The following is an 18,837-nucleotide window of genomic DNA, read 5'->3' as shown; positions in this document are numbered from 1 at the left end:
ATTTTGAGGAGTTCACACCTATGCTTTCATTATTTATTTGTGAAATAAGAATAGAGTTCACCTAAAATTGGAGTGATAAAGAAACAGCACAGGAAACTTGAGATGATAAATAAAAGTCTGGGAGAAGAAATTTATGAGCGATATGTTTAAAGAAAGCATGGTGGCTCATGCCTGTAATCCCAGCACTCTGGGAGGCCAAGGGAGAAGGATCCCTTGAGCCCAGGAGCTCAAGACCAGCCTGGACAACATAGTGAGACTCTTTCTCTACCAAAAATAAATAATTTTTAAAAATTAAAATAAATTGACAACTCAGGTTGCAGACAATGCATTGGACTAACACTCAACTGCTTGAAGAAAGTGGCTGGCTGGTCTGAACTAGGGTTGTGTTTGGAGGCATAACACAGTGGAATTACAAAGAAATGAGAAAATTGAGGGTACAAAGCAAGATAGCATATGAATTAACAGACAATGAGGTCCAGAATGGATCATAAAGAAAATAAAGGAAAGGGCTACTAAAAAACAGAGAAAAGACAGATTCCACTAACTTTTATAGGAAACAGAGTAGTAAACTGAGGGAACAAGGAGGTGAAATTGCGATCTTAAAATATGGAAAGCATTGCCAGGCATGGTGCCTCATGCCTATAATCCCAGCACTTTGGGAGGCCGAAGCATGTGGATCACCTGAGGTCAGGAGTTTCAGACCAGCCTGGCCAACATGGTGAAACCCGTCTCTACTAAAAATACAAAAATTAGCCAGGCATGGTGTCTGGTGCCTGTAATCCTAGCTACTCAGGAGGCTAAGGCAGGAGAATTAGGAGAATTGCTTGAATCTGGAGGCGGAGATTGCACTGAGCCAAGACTGCACCATTGCACTCTAGCATGAGAGACAAGAGCAAAACTTTGTCTCAAAAAAAAAAAAAAAAGGAAAGTATCAAAAGGAAGGCACCCTCTCCTTGATTATAACTTATAATTTCTTTCTTTTTCTGAGACATAGTCTCACTCTGTTGCCCAGGCTGAAGAACAGTGAGGCCATCTTGGCTCACTGCAACCTCTGCTTCCTCGGTTCAAGCGATTTTCCTGCCTCAGCCTCCCCAGTAGCTGGGATTACAGGCGTACGACACCACACCTGGCTAATTTTTTTTATTTTTAGTAGAGACGGAGTTTCACCATGATGGCCAGGCTGGTCTCAAACTCCTGGCCTCAAGTGATCCACTGTGCCAGGCCTGTAATTTATATTATAATTTCTACGAGTTATACAGTATAAAATTTTGATCAACACCAAATTTTCTGTAGTCACTATTTGAAGCCAATTTTGTAAAAATAATAAAACTGACACTTACCACACATTGCCACAGACTTTGCCTCTTCAATAGATTGATGTTTGTCAGTTAAACGAGCTTTGGTTACTTTGTGTTCATTTACCTCTTGTTCTAACCGTTGTTGTAATGATTTAAGTTTGTAGTTTAAATCTATCTCTAAATTATTCTTTTCCTGTAAAATGGGAGTAGGAGTCATGTAATAAACTGTGCAGAAGGCATGCATGTTAGTAAATCTTACATTTAATATTCTGGAAGAGATAAGATGCCTTATTTTAAAAATCACAATAAACACATATAATTAAAAGCAAAAGATAACCCTCCCTTCCCATTTGAATCATTAACCATGGCAGAGGGCAGAACAAAGCTGTGCTGGTGGTTATGTTCAGGACAGTTCATTGCTAAGATCAGAAATGAGTAAGTCAAATTTTCCATTTATTTAAAAATTTTTGATACCATCTTTTTTATTTTTTCTTCTTCTTCTTATTTTTTTTAAAGAGATGAGGTCTCACTCTGTCACCCAGGCTGGAGTGCGGTGGCACCTTCTTAGCTCACTGCAGCCTTAAACTCCTGGGCTCAAGCTATCCTCCAGCCTTAGCCTCCAGAGTGGCTAGTATTACAGGCTTGTGTCACCACACCTGGCTAATTTTTAAGCAGTTTTTTAAATAGAGATGGGGTCTTGCTCCATTGCCCAGGCTATTCTCAAACTCCTGGGCTCAAGCAATCCTCCTGTGTCAGCCTCCCAAAGTGCTGGGTCTACACGCATGAGCCACCTTGCCTGGCCTGGTACCACTTAAAAAAATATACTAACTGATCTTTATCTACATTTGCATCTATATCCTCATTTACTTTGCTTTCACAAAAACAAAACAAAACAAAACAAAACAAAACAAAACAAACCACAAAGCATCCTGTGGCAAGTCATTGACATAGAAAGGAAAAATGAGTCAAAATATATTCCATTTCTGTTTGGGTACCCTTTTCTACTCTTCCTTCTTTTATCCTAAGTCCATATTTACACCAGCTTGGCCATCAAAAACTATTCTAATTGTGACAAAACATGTCCAAAGGACAAGATAAGTAAGTCGTGGCTTTTCTGATAATTTGCCTGAGGTTCTAATGAACCTCCAATATTAAAGAGAGGCTTTGAAAAAGTGACAGCTGTATCTCTACATCATCTATCTAACTCTTAGCAAGGTATATAACAGACAATAACCAATGACATTTTTATTGTTAAGAAAATTCTAAATGCAAAGGCCAATCACTTTATGCTCTTTTCTATTTTGCTAACCGTAACAAAACAGAACAGGTACTCATCGTCTACCATGTACTGAGCTGTTGTTTTCCTTCTTCATAGGCCCTCACAGCACATTCACCTTACTCATGTACAATGAAAATAGGGAAACATACTTCATAAAAAGGTATTTCCAAACCAAAGCAATCTGTGATGATCTGTTAACATGAAACATCTAATGCTCTCTAGGGTAAAAACAAACAAAAATAACATAACAAAACCCTAAATAAGACATACATACATCCCCACATACCAACCAAACATAAACACTTTTAGAAATGTAACTATATAAACATTAAGAATAAATGCTATTTTATAAAACCATCTAGTAGTCTATGATAATCAGTAATTACTAGTTTATAATAATTGGTATATGTTAAATCAATTACCTTTTCTGAGTGATTAAGCATGTCTTGAGCCTCTTTTCTTTCTCCTTCCACTTTTTCGAGATTATGTTTGAGATGCTTCACCTCCTCTTGTAAAGATGTAATTCGAGCTATCAAGTGAGAAAAAAGTTCAAGTCTATAGTCATTGAAAGAAGTCTTTTTGTTCAGTGTGACAATTTAGTTTTTAAAAAATGTGTTGTTTTTAAAAATGTATTAAGTTTCCTGATCCGATAAAATTTATTAAGTGTTTTCACAATAAACACAAGACACAGAATAAAAATATTAATGCTAATTGGATATAATCTAGTGCACATTCCTTATTTACAAGTAGCCAAAGAGATGAAGCCTCAGCTTCAGCTAGAAATCAGATCCAAGTCCTTACTGAGTGCTCCTTCTAACGACATTAAAGGTGAGAGCCTTTAGTCAGTTAAGGCAAGTATTAAATGGTACATATGTGCCAGACACTGTAGTGTTTAATAAAATTACTTTTAAACTTAATGGAGCCAAACTCTATTTTCATAGAAAACTGTTTTTAAGGAATTCAAGTACTCTAACAAAGCTTAGTTTTAACTTACCTGATTGTTCATGCCTTGCAATGGTAGTAACTCATATATTTAGTAATTGTCTACTCATTAAAACATGCTTTAACCTTATAGGTATTTAAGGCATAAGTATTTAATAAACACACAAATTTAATACATGTAGAATCTAACTTAATATACTTACATTGTCTGGCTTAAAATAAAAATCATATTTTCATATTTTGTGATTCAAAGTGGCCTAGGATTTGACAAGGAAAATAGATGAAGAACCTGAAGGGCCAGTAAAAATTCTATACTACTCAAAGTACAGTTTGACTTACTGTACTTGCCCCACTCTCAAATGTACTCTAGTCACCTCCCATATTTCAGGGTTTCTAAAGTAGTTCTTTAATAAACAAATAAATATTAAGTCTTTGGCACCTGATAATGCATATCTGCTAGATTAGTTCTAGACCTAGAGAACAATGAAATAAATAATTTTATTTACACACTCAAGATGTTTTCATGTTGGAGTATGTTCATGTAGGAGAAAGAAACACCTGCTGCTTTCTTTCAAATCATTGACCAAAAAATACAGAGTATGTGTGTGTTTGTATGGACACAGATAAAGTAAACGTGCCAAGATGTTTAAATGTTGAAGTGCTATTTAGAAATTATAATTTAAAAAATAAATGATATAATTATCTTTAAAATGGGCCAGGTGTAGTGGTTCACGCCTGTAATCCCAGCACTTTGGAAGGCCGAGGCAGGCAGATTGCCTGAGCTCAGGAGTTTGAGATCAGCTTAGGCAACATGGTGAAACCCTGTCTCAAATACAAAAATCAGCTGGGTGTGGTGACACAAGCCTGTAGTCCCAGTTACTTGGGAGACTGAGGTGGGAGGATCACTTGAGCCCAGGAGTTCTAGGAGAAAATCTGTTTTAAAAATCATTTTCAAAAATTTGTACAAAGACAGTAATTCAAATTAATCTTTGAATTTTTCACGTAGAAGCAGTTTACTAAGGAGACAAGATAATAAAACTATATGGGTTGAATCCACACAAGATTCCTAACAACCACATGAAAGAGACAAATTAAGTATAGTTTATTTTCCTCCTTTGTCTGAAAAGAAATGTCAGAAATAAATAGAACTTACCTGTGCAATACATGAAAACAAAGAAGCTTTATATACAGAAAATATAAAAACTCAGTGGGAGGAATAAGGGCCCAAATACCAGGTATCATAATCTAAGTTGATTAAAACAATAACATTTCTAAAAGCTAATAGGAGATAATACTTCATAATCTAGTCAAAGACTTTTTCGATAGGCCACACTAAAAACCGCACTAACAATAAAGAAAAAACTAGATACACTGAACTACATCAAATACAAGAAATTAAGACCTTCTGCTTATCCAAAAGCAGCACTGAAGAGTGAAAATGGTCCCACCATGCAGCAGGCTGACTATAGTTAACAATAACATACTGCATATTTCAAAGTAGCTAGAAGAGATGATTTTGAATGTTCTCACCACAGAGAAATGACAAATGTTTGAGGAGATGGATATACTAATTACCCTAATTTGATCAGTACACATTGTATACACGTACCAGAACATCCCATAAGTACGTACAATTATTATGTGTCAATTAAAAATAAAATACGGGGAGGCAGAGAAAGGTGGCCAAATAGAAGCCTCCACCGATTGTCCTCCCTGCAGGAACACCAAATTGAACAACCATTTGCACAGAAAAGCACCTTCATAAGAACCAAAAATCAGCTTAGTGATATGTATCAGCTTGGCCACAGTGGGGCACAGCAGCAAGCAGGCTCCTGGGGTCCCCAATTCCAGGTTCTGGTTCTTGGATGGCATTTCTGGACCTGATCTGGGTCAGAGGGGAGCCCACTGCCCTGAAGGGAGAGTCCCAAGCCTGGCAGCATTTACCACAAGCTGACTGAAGAGCCCTGAGGCCCTGAATGAACATCGGCAGTCACCAGGGGGCATCTGCTGCAGGCCTGGAGCAGTGGTGGCCACAGGGAGGGACTCTTCTGCTTGTGGAATAGGGAGGGAGGAATGGGAAGGGCTTTGACTTATGGCTTAGGTGCCAACTAAGCTGCAGTAGAACAGAGCACCAGGTAGATTCCTAAGGTTTCCAACTGTAGGCCCTGGCTCCCAGATGGCATCTATGGATCCACTTGGGACAAGGGGGAGCTCACCACCCTGAAGGGAGGGATACAAGCCTGGCTGGCTTCACTAACTGCTGATTATAGAGCCCTAGGGCCTTGAGTGAACCTAGGTAGTAGCCAAGCAGTAGTTACCACAGGCCTTGGGTGGGACCCAGTGCTGTGCTGGCTTCAGGTCTGACCCAGCACAGTGCCAGGGGTGGTGGCTACAAGGGTGATTGTGTAATCCCTCCCCCACCTCTCCCTGGCAGCTCAGCCCAGAGAGACTCCATTTGTTTGGGAGAAAGGGAAGAGAACAAGAGTCTCTGCATTATAATACAGATAATCCTTCCAGACCTTACTCAAGACCACCAACATGGTACCTCTAAGAGTCTGCAAGAGCCACAGTATTACTGGGCTTGGGGTGCCTCCTAATACAGATATGGCTACAGTGACCAAAAACTTGGATCACAACACCCAAGTCCCTTCGAATACCTGGAAAGTCTTCCCAATAAGGACAGGTACAAACAAGCCCAGAATGCAATGACTGCAATAAATACCTAACTCTTCAATGCCCAGACACCGACAAACATCCACAAGCATCACGACCATTCAGGAAAACATAACCTCACCAAAGACCAATGCCCCACAGACCAATCCTGGAGAGACAAAGATATAAGACCTTTCAGACAGAAAATTTAAAATAGCTATTTTGAGGAAAATCAAAGAAATTCAAGATAAAACAAAGAAGGAATTCAGAATCCCATCAAATAAATTTAACAAAAAGATTGAAATAAGTACAAAGAATTGGGCAGAAATTCTGGAGTTGAAAAATGCAACGGACATACTGAAGAACGCATCAGGGTCTCTTACCAGCAGAAATGTTCAAGCAAAAGATAGTATTAGTAAGCTTGAAGACAGGTTATTTGAAAATACAGTCGGAGGAGACAAAAGAGAATTAAAAAGAATGGAACATGCATATAAGATATAGAAAATAGCCTCAAAAGAGATCTAAGAGTTATTAGCCTTAAAGAGCAGGCAGAAGGAGAGATAGGGGAAGAAAGTTTACTCAAAGGGTAATACAGAACTTCCCAAACCTAGAAAAAGATATCAATATTCAAGCACAAGAAGGTTCTAAGGCTGAAGCCTTAGGTCTGACTCAGCACAGTTTCAGGGGTGGTGGCCACAGGGTAATGATAAGTACACTGAAAAACAGTATTGTAACACTGTAATTGCAGTGCATAGATTATTCATATCTTGGGTAGAGAGACTAAAAGAACTGATCAAAAATAACAACTACAATACTTTCCAAGACGCAGTAAGATTATAAATAGAAGCAACAAAAAGTTAAAATGCAGGGGACTAAGTTAAAGTGTAGAGTTTGTCTTAGTTTTTTTCTTTGCTTGTTTGTTAGTTTGTTAATGCAATCACTGTTAATCATCATCAGTTTAAAATAATGGGTTAGAGGATATTATTTGCAAGCCTCATGGTAACCTCAAATCAAAAGACATACAACAGACAGATACCCAAAAAATAAAAAGCAAGAAATTAAAACCTATCACCAGAGAAAATCATCTTCATTAAACGGAAGCAGGAAGGAAGGAAAGAAGGAAGAGAAGACCACAAAACAATCACAAAAATAAAATAAAACAAAATAAAATAACAAAATGGCAGGAGTATGTCCCTACTTATTAAAAATAACAATGAATGCCGATGAACTAAACTGCCCAATCCAAAGACATGGAGTGCTGAATGGACCAACAAACAAACAAACAAACAAAAAAACAGAACCCAGTGATCTGTTGACTACAAGAAACACACTTCACATACAAAGGTACACAGAGACATACACAGAGAACACAGGGGATGAAAACAGATATTCCATGCCAATTAAAAAAAAGAAAACAAAAAAAGGGCAGTAGTAGTTATACTTGTATCCGACAAAACAGATTTCAAGACAAAATCTATAAAAAGGCACAGAAAAGGTCATAACGTAATGATAAAGGGGTCAATTCAGCAAGAGAATATAACAATTGTAAATACAGATGCACCCAACACTGGAGCAACCAGATATATAAAGCAGACATTGTTAGAGCTAAAGACAGGGATAGACAATCCTGGAGACTTTGACTCCTCACTTTCAGCACTGGACAGATCATCTAGACAGAAAATCAACAAAGAAAACATCAGATTTAATCTGCACTACAGACCAGATGGGACCTCATAAATATTTACAGAACATCTCATCCAACAGCCACAGAATATACACTCTCCTTAGCATGAGGATCATTCTCAAGGACAGACCATACGTTACGCCACAAAGCAAGTCTTGAAAAATTCAAAAAAAGTAAAATTACATTATGTATCTATCTTCTCTGACCACAATGAAACAAAACTAGAAATCAATAACAAGTGGATTTTCTTTGTGTGTGTGTGTGTGAGACGAAGTCTCGCTCTTGTACCCCAGGCTGGAGTGCAAATGGCATGATCTCGGCACACTGCAACCTCCGCCTCCCACGTTCAAGTGAATCTCCTGCCTCAACCTCCCAAGTATCTGGGACTACAGGTGCCCGCCACCACTTCCAGCTAATTTTTGTATTTTTAGTAGAGACGGGGTTTCACCATGTTGGCCAGGCTGGTCTCAAACTCCTGACCTCAAGTGATCCACCTGCCTCGGCCTCCCAAAGTGCTGGGATGACAGGCGTGAGCCACCATGCTCTGCCAACAACTGGAATTTTTGAAACAATACAAATACCTGGAAATTAAAGAATATGCTCCTGAATGACCAGTGGATTGATGAAGAAATTAAGAAGAAAATTAAAATACTTCCTGAAACAAACGATAATGAAAACAAAACATACAAAAGCCTATGGGATACAGTGAAAGCAGTACTAACAGGAAAGCGTATAGCTCTGAGCATCTACATCAAAAAGGTAGAAAAACTTTCAATAAACAACTTAATGATACATCCTAAAGAACAAGAAAAGCTAGAGCAAATCAAACCCAAAATTAGTAGAAGAAAATAAATAATAAAGATCAAACACATGCAACCTACCAAGACTGAACCATGAAGAAATCCAAAACCTAAACAGACAAATAACAAGTAATGAGATCTAAGCTGTAATAAAAAGTCTTCCAGCAAATAAAAGCCCAGGACTGAATGACTTCACTGCTAAATTTTACCAAACATTGTTTTTTGTTTGTTTGTTTTGAGACAGAATTTTGCTCTGCTGCCCAGGCTGGAATGCAGCAGTACAATCTCGGCTCACTACCACCTCCGCCTCCCAGGTTCAAGCGATTCTCCTGCCTCAGCCTCCCGAGTAGCTGGGATTACAGGCATGCACCACCATGCCTGGCTAATTTTGTATTTTTAGTACAGATGGGGTTTCTCCATGTTGGCCAGGCCAGGTTGGTCTGGAACTCCTGACCTCAAGTGATCCATCGCCTTGGCCTCTCAAAGTGCTGGGATTATAATCGTGAGCCACCGCATCCAGCCCTTATCAAACATTTAAAGATGAACAAATAACAATCCTACTCAAACTATTCCAAAGAACAGAGGAGAAGAGAATGTTTCCAAACTCATTCTACAAGGCCAGTATTACCTTGATACCAAAACCAAATGAAGACACATTTTAAAAGACAAACAAAAAAGCTATAGGCCAATATTCACGATGAACACACATGCAAAAATCCTCAAGATGCTAGCAAACCAAATTCTATAATACATTAAAAAGTTCATTCATCATGGCAAATACCATTTGCTGAAATATCACTGTTTTAGCAAAAAACTAATTTAAATATGTTAAAATGCCAAAACAAAATATAAAATTTACAAAAAGGCATAATCTACAAAAAGGCATTGAGTCCCACCAAGAATAGACAAAAATTAAAAATAAATTAATGGACAAGATATAAGAAGAAGAAAATGCACATTAAGAAAAAGCCTCAGAGTCAGATACATTTAATATAATTTATAATACAAATTTTAAATCCACCCAGAAGATACAGGAGTCAAAATCTTACACACCAAAAAACACTGCATTAAAAATACGTAAAGCAAGGTATTCATGAAATACCCACAGCTAATGTCATACTCAATGAACAATCCAAAAAGAAAATTGAGAAAATTCCATTTACAAGAGCATCCAAAAGAATAAAATACCCAGGAAGAAATTTGCATATAGAAAACTAAAAACAAACAAACAAACAAAAACACTGCTGAAACACATTTTGAAACATCTAAATAAATGAAAATATATCCTTGTTCATGGATTGGAAGACAATATTAGTTTTGATGTTTTTGTGAGACAAAGTCTACCTCTGTCAGCCAGGCTGGAGCACTGGGACAACAGGCGTGCACCACCACACCTGGATAATTTTTAATTTTTTGTAGAGACAGGCTTCGCCACGTTGCTCAGGGTGGTCTCAAACTCCTGTGCTCAAGTGATCTGCCCACCTTGGCTTCCCAAAATGCTGACATTACAGGCGTGAGCCACCGCGCCTGGCTGGAAGATTTAATATTGTTAAGATGGCAATACTACATAAAGTAATCTACAGATTCAAATAAATCGCTATCAAAATTCTAAAGATCTTTTTTGCAGAAATGGAAAAGCCAATCCTCAAATTCATATAGAATTGCAAAGAACCCTGAATACGTAAAACATACTGAAGAACAATGACAAACTTGGAGGGCTCAAACTTCCTGATTTCAAAACTTGCTACAAAGCTACAGTGAACAAAACAGAACAGTGTGGTACATGCTGGCATAAGGACAAACACACAGACCAATGGAATGGGGTTGAGAATCCAGAATATCATAGATGCATTATATCTATATTCAATTGATTTTCTTTTTTTTTTGGAGACAGGGTCTCACTCTGTTTGCCCATGCTGGAGTGTAGTGGAGCAATCTTGGCTCACTGCAACCGCTGCCTCCCAGGCTCAAGTGACCCTCCGGCCTCAGTCCCCTGAGTAGCTGGGACTACAGGTGTGTGCCATCATGCCCGGCTAATTTTTGTATTTTTAGTAGAGACAGGGTTTTGCCATGTTGCCCAGACTGGACTCAAACTCCTGAGCTTAAGCGATCCACCCAATGCAGCTTCCCAGAGTGCTGGGATTACAGGTGTGAGCTACTGCACCTGGCTGCCAATCGATTTTCAACAAAGATGCCAAGATCATTTACAGAGGAAATAGTCTGTTCAACAAATGTTGCTGGGACAACTGGATATCAGATGCTCAACATCATTAGGGACAATGAAAATCAAAACAAACAACAATGGGACAATCACCATATACCCACTAGAGTAACTATAACTGAAAAAAGGAAAATACCAAGTGTGGGCAGGGATATGGAGAAACTGGAATCCTGTACATTGTGACAGGAATGTAAAATGGTGCAGCCATTGTGGAAAACACTTTGGAAATTCCTCCAAAGTTACACACAGAATTACCAGAAGATAGGCCAGGCGCGGTGGCTCAAGCCTGTAATCCCAGCACTTTGGGAGGCCGAGACAGGCGGATCATGAGGTCAGGAGATCGAGACCATCTTGGCTAACATGGTGAAACCCCGTCTCTACTAAAAAATACAAAAAACTAGCCGGGCGAGGTGGCGGGCACCTGTAGTCCCAGCTACTCGGGAGGCTGAGGCAGGAGAATGGCGTAAACCTGGGAGGTGGAGCTTGCAGTGAGCTGAGATCTGGCCACTGCACTCCAGTCTGGGCAACAGAGCAAGACTCTGTCTCAAAAAAAAAAAAAAAAAAAGAATTACCAGAAGACTCAGAAATTCCACTCCTAAATATACACCCCTAAAGAATTAAAAACAGGTACTCCAACAAATACTTGTACACAAATGTTGAAGCAGTGCTATTCACACAAGCCAAAAGGTGGAATCAATCCACAGGCCCATCAACAGACGAATGGCTAAGCAAAATGTGGTATATACAAATAACAGAATATTACTCAGCCATAAATGAATGAACTACTGACACATGCTACAATATGGATGAACCTGTAAAACATTAAGCTAAGTGAAGGAAGTCTAACACAAAAGGTCAGAAACCCTGTCTCTACTAAAAATACAAAAATTAGCTGGGCATGGTGGTGTGTGCCTGTAGTCCCAGCTACTTCTACTCGGGAGGCTGAAGCAGGAGAATCACCTGAACCCGGAGGTCGCAATGAGCCGAGATCATGCCACTGCACTCTAGCCTGGGCCACAGAGTGAGGCTCCGTCTCAAAAAAAAGAAAAAAGAAAAAGAAAAAAGAAATACGCGGGAGGCTATGAGAAAAAAACTCACAATGATAGTGAAAACTTTTAAAACACATTTTAAAATTTGACAGAACAAAGAGACAAAAATATTTTAATAGTTCCTGATCACAGTAAATAAGAAATTATTAATTACAAAAAAAATTGTTCCCTACCTCTGTCCATTAAAACGACCTACTAACATTGACCAACCCAACAGTAGTGAGTACCCATAGAATTCAGGTTACAGACCCTGAATGTCATATGCTACAAAAGGAACTGGAGTTCCTAGGCAAATGGGTGATTCCAAGTCTGGGCCAAAAAATAACCTGCAAAATCTATGCATATCAAAAAGCAAGGATGCTATCCAAAACTACTAGGGTAGTGTCTAAACTTAAATAATTCCTACTAAACTTCAAGTGAGCATCATTAAGAAGAATGCAAAGGGCTAATATATATTAAATATATTAAAATTCATGAGTTCATAGATACATTTTAAAAATTCACTAATCATCTTTGGAGGATGCCTGGGAAATAACTCACTGTTCCAAAAACTGACAAATAATTAAGCATTTAACCTTTCTTTTATAAGCTGTACCTCAAAGTAACTACTATATAATTGATGAAGAAATGTTTATCTCTAGAGCAGTATGCCAATTAACAAATGAATAAGGATAAAAATAGATGATCACCACTGCAAATTCCTAAGGAAACAAAGGTCCTAGGCAATGATATCATCAATGGCTACTAACACCACAAAAAGATACAGCCAGAGTTTAAGTTTTATATTTGTTTGTTTGTTGTTGTTTCTGAGACAGGGTCTCTCTCTGTTGCCCAGGCTGAAGTACAGTGGCACGATTTCGGCTCACTGCAACCTCCGTCTCCTGGGCTCAAGCAATCCTCCACCTGAGCCTCCTAAGTAGCTAGGACTACAGGTGCGTGCCACCATACCTGGCTAATTTTTGTATTTTTTGTAGAGATGGGGTTTCATCATGTTGTTCAGGTTGGTCTCAAACTCCAGGGCTCAAGAGATCCACCCACCTCAGTCTCCCACAAGTGTTGGTTTTACAGGTGTGAGTCACTGTGCCCAGTCCAGATTTTATGTTTATGTATCTCCTGGTACCTAAATACTACTACTTATAAGTATTCTTGACAAAGTCCTACCCGAAGTAGATCACATCTCTAGATCTAACATCTAGTTTAAAGTACTATCGCGGACACAGCAACATGCTAAATGATACCAGTGGATGACATCAGTAAAATTCTGAACGGGAGCCACTCACAGGACCAAAAAAACCCTGGTTTCTTTAACCAAAAACAATAGCAAAAACACAAAAGGGAGGAGGAAAATACAGATTAAAATAAACTTCAGGGACGTTATTAATGAAATGCAATGTCCAAACTTTGGATCCAAATTCAAGCAAAATAAATGCAATAATAACAACAAATTATGAGACTACTAGAGGAATTTAAGCAGTAATTAGATATTTTATAATATTAAATAACTGTCACCTATTTTCTACCTTTGATAATGACATTGTAGTTATATTTGTCTTTCTATTTTTTTTTTTTTTTTTTTTTTGAGACGGAGTCTTGCTCTGCCACCCAGGCTGGAGTGCAGTGGCCGGATCTCAGCTCACTGCAAGCTCCGCCTCCCAGGTTTATGCCATTCTCCTGCCTCAGCCTCCCGAGTAGCTGGGACTACAGGCGCCCGCCACCTCGCCCGGCTAGTTTTTTGTATTTTTAAGTAGAGACAGGGTTTCACCGTATTAGCCAGGATGGTCTCGATCTCCTGACCTCGTGATCCGCCCGTCTCGGCCTCCCAAAGTGCTGGGATTACAGGCTTGAGCCACCGCGCCCGGCATATTTGTCTTTCTAAAAAAGAGTCCCTATCTTTAAGATAATGAAATATTTACAAATTAGGATGTATTTACAAAAGGACAACATGGTGCCTGATATGCGCTTCAAAATAATTCAGTGTCAGAGGATTGGGAAGGGGAGGTAGAGGTATCAAATGAAATACGACTGGCTACCAAATGAAGATTTCTGAAGCTAAATGATGAGTACACAAGAGGCCACTACAGGACAGGTTAGGCATCCCTAATCGGAAAATCCAAAAATCCCAAATGCTCCAAATTCTGAAACTTTTTGACCACTGACATGACATTCAAGGATTTCAGATTTGGGATACTCATAATGCAAATATTCTCACAAACCGCCCAAAATCCAAAATCTGAAGCACTTCTGGTGCAAACAATACAAAAAAAAAAAAAAAAACCAGACTTTTAAAAATGGTTAATTAAAAAAGATTGTTTCTTGCCATTCAATCTGAAGAATCACAGATAAACTTACTATATGAGAGCTTATCAATTCAGTTAAAATTTTCAATCCTCCATAACATTTTGATCACTTTCATTAAGCCTCTACAGCCTGAACTTTTGGAAACTTTCCCTGTAATCAATCGCAGCCTTATTGTTTCACTAGTCCAGGCACTGGCAAATGTCCGGGCTGCCGCCTGTTTCTGTACAGATCTCAAGCTAAGAATAGTTTTTATACTTTAAAGGGTTATAAAAAGTAAAAAATAAAAAAGACTATTCAACAGAGGTCATATATAGAGGACACTCCATTAATGAATAACAATCAAGACTCTGCCAGAAGCCCATCATCCCAAACTAAATTTATACTTGAGAAGCCTGAAAGTTCTTAAAGACCAGAAAAGAGTAATATAAACATTGTGATTTTTTTAAAAAACCACAATGCCCTTTTATATGTATGTTGAAACTCACATAAGTTGTGTGCATTATTTTAGTGTATGTGAGCTTTTTTTCACATTTAAGTTCCAAACTAAACAAAGGAAACACTGAAAAAGGATAAACAAACAATAAATCATGCTACAAATTTTCCTTAACTTTAACTGGTATCTAAAAAATAGATACAGTTTAAAACCACTGTTGATAGTACATGGATGATCTCTGCCTCTGAAGCAAGGAGCTCAAAGCTCAGTCAAATACAGATCACAAACTTACAAGAATTTCAGAATTGGAAAGATTTATTAGAGGTAACCTATTCTTATCTCCTTGGTTTACAGACAAAGAAGGGAGATGAAGAGACTTTCAAACAGCTAATAAGCTGTATAAAAAGGCCTAGGAAAGCAATTTAAGGAAGTCTGTGACTTTCCTATTACATATAAAGTGGTTACTTTCTTAGTTATATTCAGATCTATTTTAAGCCTGGTCCCTGAGAAATATGATTGCACAACACTCCTCAACTAAGAACCAACAGGAGATCGTATTTTCTGTTTCCTTAGTCACAAAAGCTGACCCTGACCTCTCTCCACTGAATTATAGCTAATCATCAAGCCCCAAGGGACCTGAAACTATGTTCCCAACTCTAACTAAGATTAAAATGAACTCCTCCCTCCAATTTTTTCCTGAGAGATCTGGCAACTTCCATGCATGTTTGTTTTGATTAGGTAGTATGGATGCTGCTACTAACAGGAATAGAAAATAGAAAAATATGTAAGTACGTAAAGCCAGGAATCTTTTTGAAAACAAACTGAATTTTATTACTATTTAAAAACTGTTCATTTATTCACTGTTAGTTATACTCAATCTTTTGCCTCTTAGATTCACAAAGACTGTCAGTATCTCCAGTTCAAACGTTCCCAAGTGTATAACTTTTAATGCGTAATAGGATTCTATTTCTGCAACTGAGTTTCTATTACTACCAACAATGCATGAGGAATTCCTAGGTTTTAATAGTGATAATCCTCTTTGCCTGGATTAGTCTCACTTTGAGTAAAACCTTTATGAATTAGGCAAGTTTTCAAATGAAGTTTTTGGTTAATTTACCTGTAAAACTGAAAAATATCCACATTACCTACCCCGCAGGAGTACCTGTGAGGGCGAAGAAATTACAACGTGATACAAATGTAGGCATTATCCTAAAAGAGAAAGAATGCTGGCCTGGTGTGGTGTGTCATACCCATAATGCCAGCACTTTGGGAGGTCAAGGTGGGTGTTTCACTTAAGTCCAGGAGTTTGAGACCAGCCTGGGCAAAATGGTGAAACTCCGTCTCTACAAAAAATGCAAAAATTAGCTGAGCATGGTGGCATGCACCTGTAGTCCCAGCTACTCAGGAAATTGAGGTGGGAGAATTGCTTGACCTCCGGAGTTCAAGTCTGCAGTGAGCTGTGATCATGCCACTGCACTCCAGCCTGGGCAACAGAGCAAGTTCCTATCTCAAAAAAATGTAAATAAAAAAGAATGCAACCATTTCTGGTTTCACCAAAGTCATTTTCTTTATGAGGATAATATGTTCATAAATATATTAACTTAGACTTAAAAATGATCAAGATGGTAAATTTTATGTTATATATTTTTTGACAATTAAAAATAAAAATTATAAAATATTCCTTCCATTGATAGATGAGTGGATGAACAAAATGTGGTATACACATACCATGGAATATTACTGAGCCCTAAAAAGGAAGGAAAATCTGACACACACAACATGGATAAACCTTGAAGACATTGTGCTAAGTGAAAAAAGCCAGACGCAAAAGGACAAACACTCTATGATTCCACTTATGACAGTTGCATACACTGTGAAATGCATTTAATCCCACTGAACTGTATACATAAAAATGGTTAAAATGTTATAATAAATTTCATGTTATGCATATTTTACCACAATAAAAAAAAAAATTACCTTGAAGGTCTCCGATCATCTCAGAATCATGACCTCTGTCTCTTCGTTCAGCTTCTAATATAGCTTGCAGCTGGTAATAATCTTTGTCTGTTTGTGACTTAGAATTCTCTAAAATTCGATTTCTCTCTTGCAACTCTCTGTTCAGGGACTCTAACTGACTAATTGACTTGCTCATTTCTGTGTGACTCTTCCTCAGTCTTACAGCTGTGTCCGATTCTGTCCTAAGTAAGTCATTGGCTTCTTCCAGCTATTTAAAAAAGAAAGAAAGAAAATAGGTTTCTGACCAAAGTGCAATACAATTTAATTATCTACATTTTTTTTAAAAAAGGAACCTCATTTGAAACACTCACCTGCTTTTGTAACTGGGACAGCTTCTCATTAGCAAGTTGTGAATTCTGACTTACTTTCTTTAAGTCTTCCAACTGATCCTTTAATGTAGAAACTAGAAAATGAAAGAATAATATATAGAAATTACAAAATTTTCATAGTGGAAACATATAAATCCTTTTTTAAAAAATGACATTTAGTCTTAGGCCATAACACTCAGCTACATTAGGTCCACTCCCAAAGCCAAATTCCAATTTGGAAGTACTTGCATTTTAAATTCATTAAAAAGTAGAACATCATTTTATAATACAAAGTGCAAAAACAGATTTCTTCTCACTATTGTAAATCTCCAACTCCAACTCCTTTATTCCCTTTATAAGATCACTCTGTTAGTGTAATTATAAAGCTAGTTTTAATATTATTTTTCAATAGATCAATTGCTTGATAATTCAATATCTTAATACAAAATTTAACACGTATCAAATGGTAGATAGTATAAGGCTTCCCTTCTCCATTTAGTCATTTTTGCTCCTTGTGAGTCTCCCTTAACCGACTCTCCTCCCTAATATATATTTAATTTAAGCATATATAGACAAGTACTCTTGTTTTAAACACAAGCAATCTGTACTTTGTTTTTGTCACTTAAAGATATATCTTAGAGATTGTTTTATACCAGTATTTAAGGAGATGATTTTTTTTATAAGCTGCATAGTATTTTATCATATAGATGTACTAAAATTTATTATAGCATTGATTACCTTTATGTTTCATATATGTATTACATTATGTTTCATATAAACATTGACTGCATTTATTTTTTTGTCATTTTAAGCAATGCTACAATGAATAGCCTTGTGCATATATCAGTTTGCAGTCTGAGTATGTATGTAAAATAACTTATGGAAGTGAAATCAGTGCATCAATGGGCGTAGAAAGGTATTTTAAATATATTTGTAACAGGCATTAAAACACAAGAAATCCTAGTTTAGCAGTTCTTAGACGCAGCTGCTTGTTAGAAGTACCTAGGGGGCTTGTAAAAAATGATGATACTCAGGCCACATATCTAGACCAATTAAATTAGAATCGCTGGGACTTAGGCACCAGTAGTCTTTAAAGCTTCCCAGGAGCACACCATGATGACAATCACTACTCTAGTTAAACACTACTTACTATTTACTTTAATATGTTATAAATTTAACTTGAGATCTGGGTTATTTAGCTTATAAAGTGTCTTAGGACTGCAGCTTTATGTACATATCATGGACACTAAATTAAAGACAACCTCATGACAGTGTTAGAAATTTTATCATTTTTCAAAAGTAGTGACAATTCACCTTCATTTTCTACATTTCTTCTCTTCTCATTTTCCTGTTCAGCTTTTCTTTGGTATTCATTAATTCTATGCTGTAGTAACATTTTCTCCTTCTCAATTTGAGACACTGTAGATTCTAGATTTCTTCTTTGATTTCCCTGAAATTATAATGATAAAAGTTACCATTGTGATTAATACTCTCGTCATTCATTTAAGAGAGTATTTTGTTCTTTTTTTTTTTTTTTTTTTTTTTGAGACGGAGTCTGGCTCTGTCGCCCAGGCTGGAGTGCGGTGGCCGGATCTCAGCTCACTGCAAGCTCCGCCTCCCAGGTTCACGCCATTCTCCTGCCTCCGCCTCCCAAGTAGCTGGGACTACAGGCGCCCGCCTCGTCGCCCGGCTAGTTTTTTGTATTCTTTAGTAGAGACGGGGTTTCACTGTAAACAAAAAACGGCCGGGCGCGGTGGCTCAAGCCTGTAATCCCAGCACTTTGGGAGGCCGAGACGGGCGGATCACGAGGTCAGGAGATCGAGACCATCCTGGCTAACACAGTGAAACCCCGTCTCT

At 37.8% G+C, this 18,837-nt stretch overlaps 1 protein-coding gene across 2 annotated transcripts in view; it reads right to left on the bottom strand.

Annotated features, from left to right (window-relative positions):
- ROCK1 (Rho associated coiled-coil containing protein kinase 1) overlaps positions 1 to 18,837 on the bottom strand; it is a 155,792-nt gene that overhangs the window by 38,512 nt on the left and 98,443 nt on the right. For both annotated transcript variants that reach the window (XM_033178174.1, XM_033178175.1), the window contains exons 14-18: positions 18,295 to 18,430; positions 16,984 to 17,075; positions 16,634 to 16,880; positions 3,000 to 3,106; positions 1,341 to 1,491 (exon numbers count right to left, since the gene is read on the bottom strand). In XM_033178174.1, coding sequence (XP_033034065.1) covers positions 1,341 to 1,491; positions 3,000 to 3,106; positions 16,634 to 16,880; positions 16,984 to 17,075; positions 18,295 to 18,430 — 733 coding nt within the window. The remainder of the gene's footprint in view (positions 1 to 1,340; positions 1,492 to 2,999; positions 3,107 to 16,633; positions 16,881 to 16,983; positions 17,076 to 18,294; positions 18,431 to 18,837) is intronic.

Source organism: Trachypithecus francoisi, unplaced genomic scaffold (assembly GCF_009764315.1).
Source record: "Trachypithecus francoisi isolate TF-2019V2 unplaced genomic scaffold, Tfra_2.0 Lachesis_group19, whole genome shotgun sequence".
Lineage (NCBI taxonomy): Eukaryota > Metazoa > Chordata > Mammalia > Primates > Cercopithecidae > Trachypithecus > Trachypithecus francoisi.
This window is presented reverse-complemented; position numbering and strand designations above follow the sequence as displayed.